This window comes from Nothobranchius furzeri, chromosome 12 (assembly GCF_043380555.1).
Source record: "Nothobranchius furzeri strain GRZ-AD chromosome 12, NfurGRZ-RIMD1, whole genome shotgun sequence".
NCBI lineage: Eukaryota > Metazoa > Chordata > Actinopteri > Cyprinodontiformes > Nothobranchiidae > Nothobranchius > Nothobranchius furzeri.
The window spans coordinates 16,576,347-16,584,798 of NC_091752.1; the positions used below are offsets into that span (position 1 = coordinate 16,576,347).

General features: G+C 42.2%; 1 protein-coding gene across 2 annotated transcripts; it reads left to right on the forward strand.

Moving 5' to 3' along the window:
* The first annotated feature begins 981 nt into the window (after positions 1 to 981).
* Positions 982 to 7,071, forward strand: gtf2a1l (general transcription factor IIA, 1-like). 2 transcript variants are annotated; one of them, XM_070541930.1, is made up of 9 exons: positions 982 to 1,181; positions 2,806 to 2,907; positions 3,000 to 3,123; positions 3,313 to 3,359; positions 5,578 to 5,671; positions 5,765 to 6,204; positions 6,279 to 6,506; positions 6,602 to 6,691; positions 6,784 to 7,071. In XM_070541930.1, exons 1-9 carry the CDS (start codon positions 1,158 to 1,160, stop codon positions 6,889 to 6,891), a joined length of 1,257 nt encoding a protein of 418 aa, XP_070398031.1. In that variant the 5' UTR covers positions 982 to 1,157; the 3' UTR covers positions 6,892 to 7,071. The 2 variants fall into 2 exon arrangements, with proteins under 2 accessions (XP_070398031.1, XP_070398032.1); XM_070541931.1 differs by lacking the exon at positions 982 to 1,181 and having other exon boundaries at positions 2,806 to 2,903.
* The last annotated feature ends 1,381 nt before the right edge of the window (positions 7,072 to 8,452 follow it).

The following is an 8,452-nucleotide window of genomic DNA, read 5'->3' on the forward strand; positions in this document are numbered from 1 at the left end:
GGCGCGTGAGATTAGAAATGAAAGTATCTTGCAGAAGAGGACAAATTGTACACCGGTGTGGTTATTAGAGTAAAGCCTAGACATGAAAAAACTTATTTAGCCAGATTATTATTGTGTTGGATTGTTAGTTTTTATTTGACATCTTTAGGGACAAGTTACTTTTAGTTTCATGTGCGGGGACTAATTCACTAACAGTGTTTATATGGAAACCTTCGCAGCCGTAGTCCGGGGAGGTGTTTAATGCTTCTGCTTTCAGAGGAAGAATCGACCTACCGCTCTGAGAGAGTTCCAGTTTCTCCAAGCATCTGCTCAGAGAAAACTGATCGTAACTGCTGCTGCTGAGAATCTACCAAGCACAAAGTTTAAAAACCATTTTGTAAATGGGAGAAATGCTTTTAGCTGCTTGTATTTTAGCTTTTCTGTGTTTAAAATGCACTGAGCTCCCGGATCATGTGCAACAGTGGAAACCTTTCGTTGGCGGGCCAGTCGACGGTAAATCCAACAAATGGGACAGAGTTGAATAGCCCTATCTTGCACAGCTGCCAGTGCATTTACTTTCCCCATCCTGCACTACAGAAAAGAAAAAAAAAACATGCAGAATATGACAAGCATACACAGAGGTGACAAAAGATGGAAGCAAAGCAAACAAATAGAACTTGTGATACCAAATGGTCAAACTGAAATGACCACAAAGCAATGCCGGATGACTTCAAAGGCCTCTTGAGCGTCAGCTCTGAGTTATTGACATAATGATCTCATGCAGCCGATACAGCTCTGCTTTGATGATTCACAATGCCTAACAGAGATGTGTTGGTAGAATTAGCTCAGTGAAAACAGCCTTGTTACAGCGATGGATGCACCCCATTTTCATGCGATTTGGATGCTGGATGCTATTTCTCCTGTCTCAGAGGTGTAGCATCGGGTTGACTTTAGCCCACAATGTGCAAAATTTGTAGTTAAAAATGTTCCCATAATTCGTTTTTGGAGCCTTTTCTGCTTGTTGGCCTGTTTCTTTTTTACACATCATTGTCTTCAGCCCAGGTTCAGCCTGTTAGCAAAGCTTGATGATGATCAGTGTCAGCTGTGTGCACCTTCAGGGACTAATCCCCATGAGTTATCTGTAATATGTTTGTTAACCTCATAGTTTAACCTGAATAATGCTGTCCAACTCCAGCCCAGTGGTAAGTTACAGTTTGATTGCTGATTTTGGTGCTGGTGTTGTGTTAAGTTGTGTTCCCCAATTGAAAACTGGTGTCTTGGGGTCTTTTCTTGCTAATAATTACAAAATTTGGCATAGAGGATTAAACATATTATGAAGACATAAATGTGTGCATACTTCTTTGTGATTATAGGGATAATATATTTTTGGGTGAGTTTCAGCTATCAAGATGTTTCCCATGCTAAAATGGACATAAGTTTTTACATATCATCTCCTTTTAAGGGGAATAAGGAGAAAATCAGATGGAGAAAGGAACCAATTGTAGCATCTGTTATATGCTGTATAATTATTTAATGACTGTTGCCCCCCCCTCCCCCTGTGAAAATGCGGCTTAATTTTAACAAACATATGCATCAGTTTTCCAGAGGTGGTAATGCCCCCCCCCCCCAGGCCACCTCTTGGGGGCGCCACTGGACTGTTGTCTCCTGAGTCTGTTAAATGAGACCTGACTGATGTGTAATTTAAAAATCTGGCTTTTGGCAGCAAAAACAGCATTGTTTATTTGATTTAATTTTTTTAAAATGTTTCTTTGATTTCCTTTTTAAAACTGAAAAAAAAAGTCATGAAATAATCAGCATTTCCAGAAATATTCTACAGGAAATGTGCCTCTGTTACATGTGGTGGTTGTATACCTCCTAAACTAAATCCTAAAAGCATTACATTTTAATTATTCAAGCGGTGCTTTTCTAAATATCCTTTGAATGTCAGTGCTTGAAGCTACAATCAAATGCAAAGAAATCAATGCTATTGGGAAAAAAAAATTATAAAGTCATCTCCTCAAAGTACACTAAAGGAGATGTGTGTTTCTGTCAATAATAATAATGTTAGATGTCAGATGTTTTAACTATTTTAGAAGCTCAAACATAAACAAGCTTGTTCGTCATGAATGTTGTGGAAACTGGTGTACAGCTCCAGCAGTCATAGGCCGAGAGGAGGGTGACATCACAGCCACACGGGACGAAAATAAAACCTCACTCACACGTAGAAACTCATGTTTTTAGAGGACACCCATGCATGCACAGGGAGGACATGTAAACTCTTTGCATAAAGGCTGTGGCCAGGATTTGAACCTACGACTTTATTTTTGCCAGGCAACAGTTCTGCTGTACTACAATGCATTCCAGATCATGAATGGAAGCCACATGAAAAGTTAGCACTGCTTTGTGGGGTGACGGAGGCACAGGTTAAGTGCTCGCCTTGTAATTGGAAGGTTGCAGGTTCGAGCCCCGCTCAGTCTGTCGCTGTCGTTGTGTCCTTGGGCAAGACACTTGACCCACCTTGCCTGCTGGTGGTGGTCGGAGGGACCGGTGGCGCCAGTGCTCGGCAGCCTCGCGTCTGTCAGTGCGCCCCAGGGCAGCTGTGGCTACAATGTAGCTCATCACCACCAGGGTGTAAATGTGTGTGTGGATGGGTGAATGACTGATTGTGTTGTAAAGCACCTTGGGGGGTTCCAAGACTCAAGAAGGTGCTATATCAAATATAGGCCATTTTTACCGTTTAAAAACAATTAATGGTGTGGGGTGTGAATTGTTTGGAACTGTTTTATGGAGATTGTTTTGCAGTTTTCATCAATAATAATTCTGCAGGCTAAACTCTACTTGTCCATCATTGATGATGTGATTGAGAACACGAGGGAGCTCTTTGTTGATGAAGGGCTTGAAGACCAAGTCCTGGATGATTTAAGGCATGTGAGTAGCTTTTCAGTTTGAGTTCACGTTTTCAGTCTCAAAAGATGTCCACCTTCTCATTGCCTTTTGCGTATATATCTTGTATTACGTAGCTGTGGGAGTCAAAGTTGATGCAGTCAAAAGTGATGGATGACTTTAGGAAGAGCAGCATCAACTCCTCCAACTTTGTGCTCCAGCTTCCTGCTAACTACCAACAGACTGAACCAGAACTATCAGGTCATTTGATGCAGAACTCTACCTAAATGTTTAATGCCTTATGATCCACCTTAAGTGGGAATAAAGCCAAATGCAATTTTATTTTATTGCATTTGTGGGTTGCTATATAAACAATTCATTTATAATTCCTAGGGGATTGAAATGCATTAAAACTCGTGTGTCACCTTTGAAAAACATTTTTGTTTTTAGCTTCCATTTCCATTCCTGCAAGTCAGAGCAACGGCTTACCAGCAAAGGCAAGTGTCTTCAAGAGCAACCCCTCCTCTGCCTCAGTTCTTCACCTTACAGATGTGTTTTAAATCAAAAATTAAAACGTCAGGCATAAAATACAAATTTCTTATTTATAGCATTACATTTGTGTTTTTAAAATGCTGCCAAATATCAGCGCTCTGCATAAATTTACTCGCATAACGAGTTAACCTACTTTATTAAGTCTGTGCATATTTTTAACTCCCAACCACATTCATTTGAATATTTACATTTATATAACTTCCAGGTTTTTTTTATGGAAAAGAGAGGCCTTAGTGATTAATCCAGTAAGATGTGTGGAATAATGAGAACGATGCTTTAACCTAGATGAGACAAAGGATTCGGAGAAGTCCTCAGTTCTGAAATATCCGTTACGTGTTGCAAATGATCACTATAGTTTCTATATTTGTGTAACTTAACATAAAACACTCTTGCAAATATAAATGTAAAGCTAAGCGATCCTCATTCAACACTGCCTCCAGGCTTAAAGGTGTGGAACACTCCTTGAATCAACACATTTGCAGTACTAGGAATGAATGCCTTGCAAGCCGTACTCTGGGGGAAAACAAACTCTGGTGCGCCAGTTTCAGGAACAAGAAGCGAGGCTAATCAGAGGAGAGCTTCACTTCCAATCCCAATACTCACCTTACTGTTAGGTGCACTTAGACGTGGAGTAAAGGTTGATTCATGCTTCTCCGTCTGTGTCAGTGCGGAGACTTGCAACGCCATTATCCGTCCTTGCGGGCCTGCTGGAGAGCCCCGCAAGGACGTACGGAGTCGAGCTCTCTTTTCTAAACATCCGTCCGTTGAGACGGAGAACGCAAGCTTGTGATTGGTCAGGGCACCGCTGTTGTCTCCACCGCCGCCATTGCGCCCTCAAAAACATAAAGAGACACGAGGATATCTAGCTGCAGACACGGAGAAGCTTGAAGAACACCTCGCGAAAAAACTCTAAAAATAAGAACGTTTAATTCCCCCGTGACTGGAGGAGTGAAAAGAGCGTTTTATTTGTGGACGGAAATGACAGGAAACGTGGGTTTAGAGGTGGCAAGCTCATGAAGAGGTGGAGGAGAATGAGAGACAAATATGTCCGTGTTAAAAAGTCTCTTGTATACAAAAAAAACACAATATAAACACACTATCTTGGACCGATACATGACAGGATACCACAGAACAGCGCTACGCCCTCTGTTGTCCTGCCGGGGAATTGCTTTACAACACTCCCCAGGAGACGGAGAAGTATGAGAGCAAAACGCTTCTGTCAGTCCGTGAGTGTCTGTCTCTTGCGGAGCTGACGGAGAAGCATGAATCAGGCTTAAGGCTCCGAGTGTGTAGCACACATCTGTGTTGAATTGGGACACAGAGCGTTGCATCTCTGACTGCGAAGCATGCTGGGATGCCGGTTGCTGTTTGTGCTACTTTAAAAAAAAATCTTTAACCACTTTCAAACATTTATTTGACTTGGATTTAAATTAATTTCTGTCCAGATTAAGTCTTAGTCTAAAACATTCAGGGCATGAATAAATATAATCTATCTTCTTTCATTTGAAAATATTTTCTGAAATATTTTCTTCTCAAAATTCCCACACAGCAATGCATTGTGGGCAATAACCTTTGCCCAAGTCGGCATTGATGCAAAGTGCAGAATAAGGGTGCTCAAAAGGGTGTGGTCACCTTCTGCATCACAACACCCTATGCACTCACATGGCTGGGAACGCGTAATTGAAGGGCACAAGGGTGGAAGTGTGAGTATTGGGACTGGGCATATGACGGCAGGATTTGGAGTCAGAAACAAGACTCTACCAATGTCTCTGTTTGCACACAGTTCTGCTGTGTGGTGGAGTCGCTAATGCTAATGGTTAGCTTCTACCAGCTGAGACAACTGAAACGAACAGCCTTCCCCGTTACGAGTCAAGGTGGGTGAGTCCATGAATGCAACAGCGTGACGTAGATCTGTCAGGCTTATCAAATCCTAGAGTTTCACCGTCTATTTCCTATCGGAAGCTATGCAGGAGATCGGTGTAGGAGACTATTTTCATGTTCAGTCCGTTTGACAAACTGAGTGATTATAATCAGAAACGATCATTAAAGTATTTTTTCAGTGTTCCACACCTTTTAAAATTTTAAACGTGTGTGTGTGTATATATATAAAACACGAATGTGTAAATTTAAGGGTAAAACTATTCTTGTTTCTGTTATTTGCAGAACAATTCAGAGACGCTTGCTACTTTTTCCCTCCCCGCTGCGCTGGCGTACCCCGTTCAGATACCAGCAGGAGTCACTCTGCAAACAGCTTCTGGTACAAACAACTTAAAATTCATTCAGCCTGTGTCTGTAGCCCAAACCAGCTGATAGAAACATCGTTTCACTCTTCATCTCTCCCCCCCCGAAGGTCAGCTTTATAAAGTCAACGTTCCCGTCGTGGTTACTCAAGCCCCTGCATCCCGTCCCACACAGAGGGAGGCCCCTGCCCCCCGTCCACCCCCAGGTCCATCAAATCCCCGTCTTCACCAGGAGACGGAGCCAGCCTCCTTTGCTGCACAAACACACACCAGTCTGCCTATGATCCCAGAGAGTGATCTTCCACATCCCACTTATGAGTCTGAGATCACACTGGGAGAAGACGAGGCCAGCCCATCACAAGAACCTGTCAACGCTTCGCCTCTTACTCAGCTATTAAACTTCCAGATCAGCACAGAACGGGCTTTAAAAGAGACGGTACCGAGCAGAGACATCGATGAAATCCTGAAGGAAGTCATTGAGGAGGAGAGCGAGAAGGCGAGGAAGCTGTCTGCTGGGAGCACAGACAATCAGCCCGATGCTGATCTTGGGGTGAGTTTGTTGGTTTAAAAGTCTCAAGCGATCTTCTGTTGGCTTCATGACGGCTGCTTCTTCTCCTCATTTAGCTGGACTTGGACTACGCCTATAGTCAGCTATCGGAGCTCGTTCAGCTGGATGGTCCTTCTGACAACTCTGAGGAGGACGAGGAGATCCCTCAGGATGAGAATGACTTTCTGGGTTTCATCAACGCAGAAGCCATCAAAGCTCTGCAGGATGAAAACATCAGCAACGACAGCAACAGCATCTCCTCCAGCGACGAGGACCCAGTGGAGCTCACGAATGTGGAGGAGGAGGTGGTGATGAGCCTGGCTCACCCTCCAATAGAAATGATCTGTTATGTTTTGTTTGTTATACTGACTTTTTCCCCACAATGCACCGTGTTTATTAGGACCCTCTGAATTCTGGCGATGACGTGGTGGAGCAGGACATCCCAGACCTTTTTGACACTGAGAATGTAATTGTTTGCCAATATGACAAGGTAAAAAAAAAAAAGAAAAAGCTTCTCTCTAGATACTTTTTAAGCAAAATCAATCGCTGAAGGGTTTTTGTAAAAATTTCATCTTGTTGCAGATTCACCGCAGCAAGAATCGCTGGAAGTTCCACCTGAAGGATGGGGTGATGAGCTATGGAGGGAAGGACCATGTGTTCTCTAAGGCAGTTGGAGAAGCAGAGTGGTGATGAGCAGATCAAAAGACTGTGTTAAAGGAAAAAACACAAGCAAATTTTGTTGAATTTTGAAAATGCTCTTATTGATTTTGTTGCTATTATTTGATGTAAATTGAAAGACGATGCATGATTTGTTAGATTTTGTTTTTCTTTAGCAAAGCAAAACTAAACGTATTAAATTTCTGGAAATTCCTCATTGTTAAAACTGCTCATAAACTATTATGCATAAATACAGTGAACAACATTGTTTACCATGCTGCAGTCACAATCAGGATCCTGTTCCATAGCGACATGATTGCAATTGACTCAAAATCCAATTCTGTTGTCTAAAAGTGAACAGAAAGGCTCCAAACTGAATCAGCTACAGAAAGACTGAGTTTTGTTTGAGAACAGGAGAAACAAAGTAGCTGGTTATGCCAGAGTTTCAGAAACCTGTCATAAAACAGACATTTTAAATAAATCATTAAGAAAAGCCTTGCAGGGAGTAATAAAATGCAATCTTAGAGGGAAATGTAATGTTTTAGCCCAGTTTAGCAACATTAGAGTGAACACTAAGCTGTTGATTCCAAGCTGGTTATAGTGGTTCTTCAGCCATGAACTTGAGCAAATTAAAACTGGACAGCACTCTGTTGCCCTCTGCTGACCAGGATTAGGTAGGACCACTAATGGGAGGTCTCTGCCTGCTTTATGGCTGTTTTTACTTTGCTGGTAGCTCAGACAAAGGCTAGCAGTTAGATCTTTTTCAGTGAACTGAAAAAGCTTTATTTTTTTGGCATCATGGTGGAGCCTGTTAAAGTAAGGAACTTATGTCTTTGGAGGCAAAGCAAAGGGCTAAAACCAGCGCGAACATCGGTGCGACCTACACTCGTTTGAGGGAGCTAAAGGAGGCTACGAAATCACAAACTGATGGAGACCTGGCTTTGTTGCTAAGTTATGTTTTTTGTCCAACAGTGGGGATCTTATTACTCTGTGGTTTATTTAGAATTAGATGGCTCACATTAGCATTAGCTTGTTAGCACTAGCTACAGCAGGCTGTTGTTTACTACAGTTGCTTTCAAACAGGAGAAGGAAGGAAGCTGGAAACACAAGTGTTATGAAGGCATACTGCTCAACTTCTTCATATTGTAAAATCATCATTAGCAACAGGGCAGCCAACTCTCACACACTGATAGTGAGACTCACGCATTTGACCCTTTTGACACGCTCTCACGCCACACCTCTAATATCTCACGCTAATTAATACCCCACCCTCTTGGACTTTAGTAAAGTGGAGCTGCCATAACAGGCGCTGCAGTCTGCTTCCAGCACATTTCTTGCATGTTTTACATCATCAGCACAGCAGATTTGTTTGATTTAGTGATGAACCACTCCTGTAGAAACTAATGAAGGCTAGGGAGACATTTCAGCTTCAAAAGTGTTAAAGAGAGAAACGCATGGCGAGGAGATAAGTTTCAATTTTGGTTTTACTAAGTGGACAATAGGGGGGCTAAAAGCAAATTTCCCTTTAAGAAAACTGTATCCATGGAAATCAACAGTGATGTGCAAATGCTATTTCTGACACTAACAACCTTTA

Bases quoted from the DNA above. Each gene is read 5' to 3' on its own strand.
- gtf2a1l (XM_070541930.1), top strand. From the start codon at position 1,158: ATGCTGTCCAACTCCAGCCCAGTG. The intron at 6,205-6,278 runs GTGAGTTTGTTG...CTCCTCATTTAG, and splicing joins AGCCCGATGCTGATCTTGGG to CTGGACTTGGACTACGCCTA. The intron at 6,692-6,783 runs GTAAAAAAAAAA...ATCTTGTTGCAG, and splicing joins TTGTTTGCCAATATGACAAG to ATTCACCGCAGCAAGAATCG.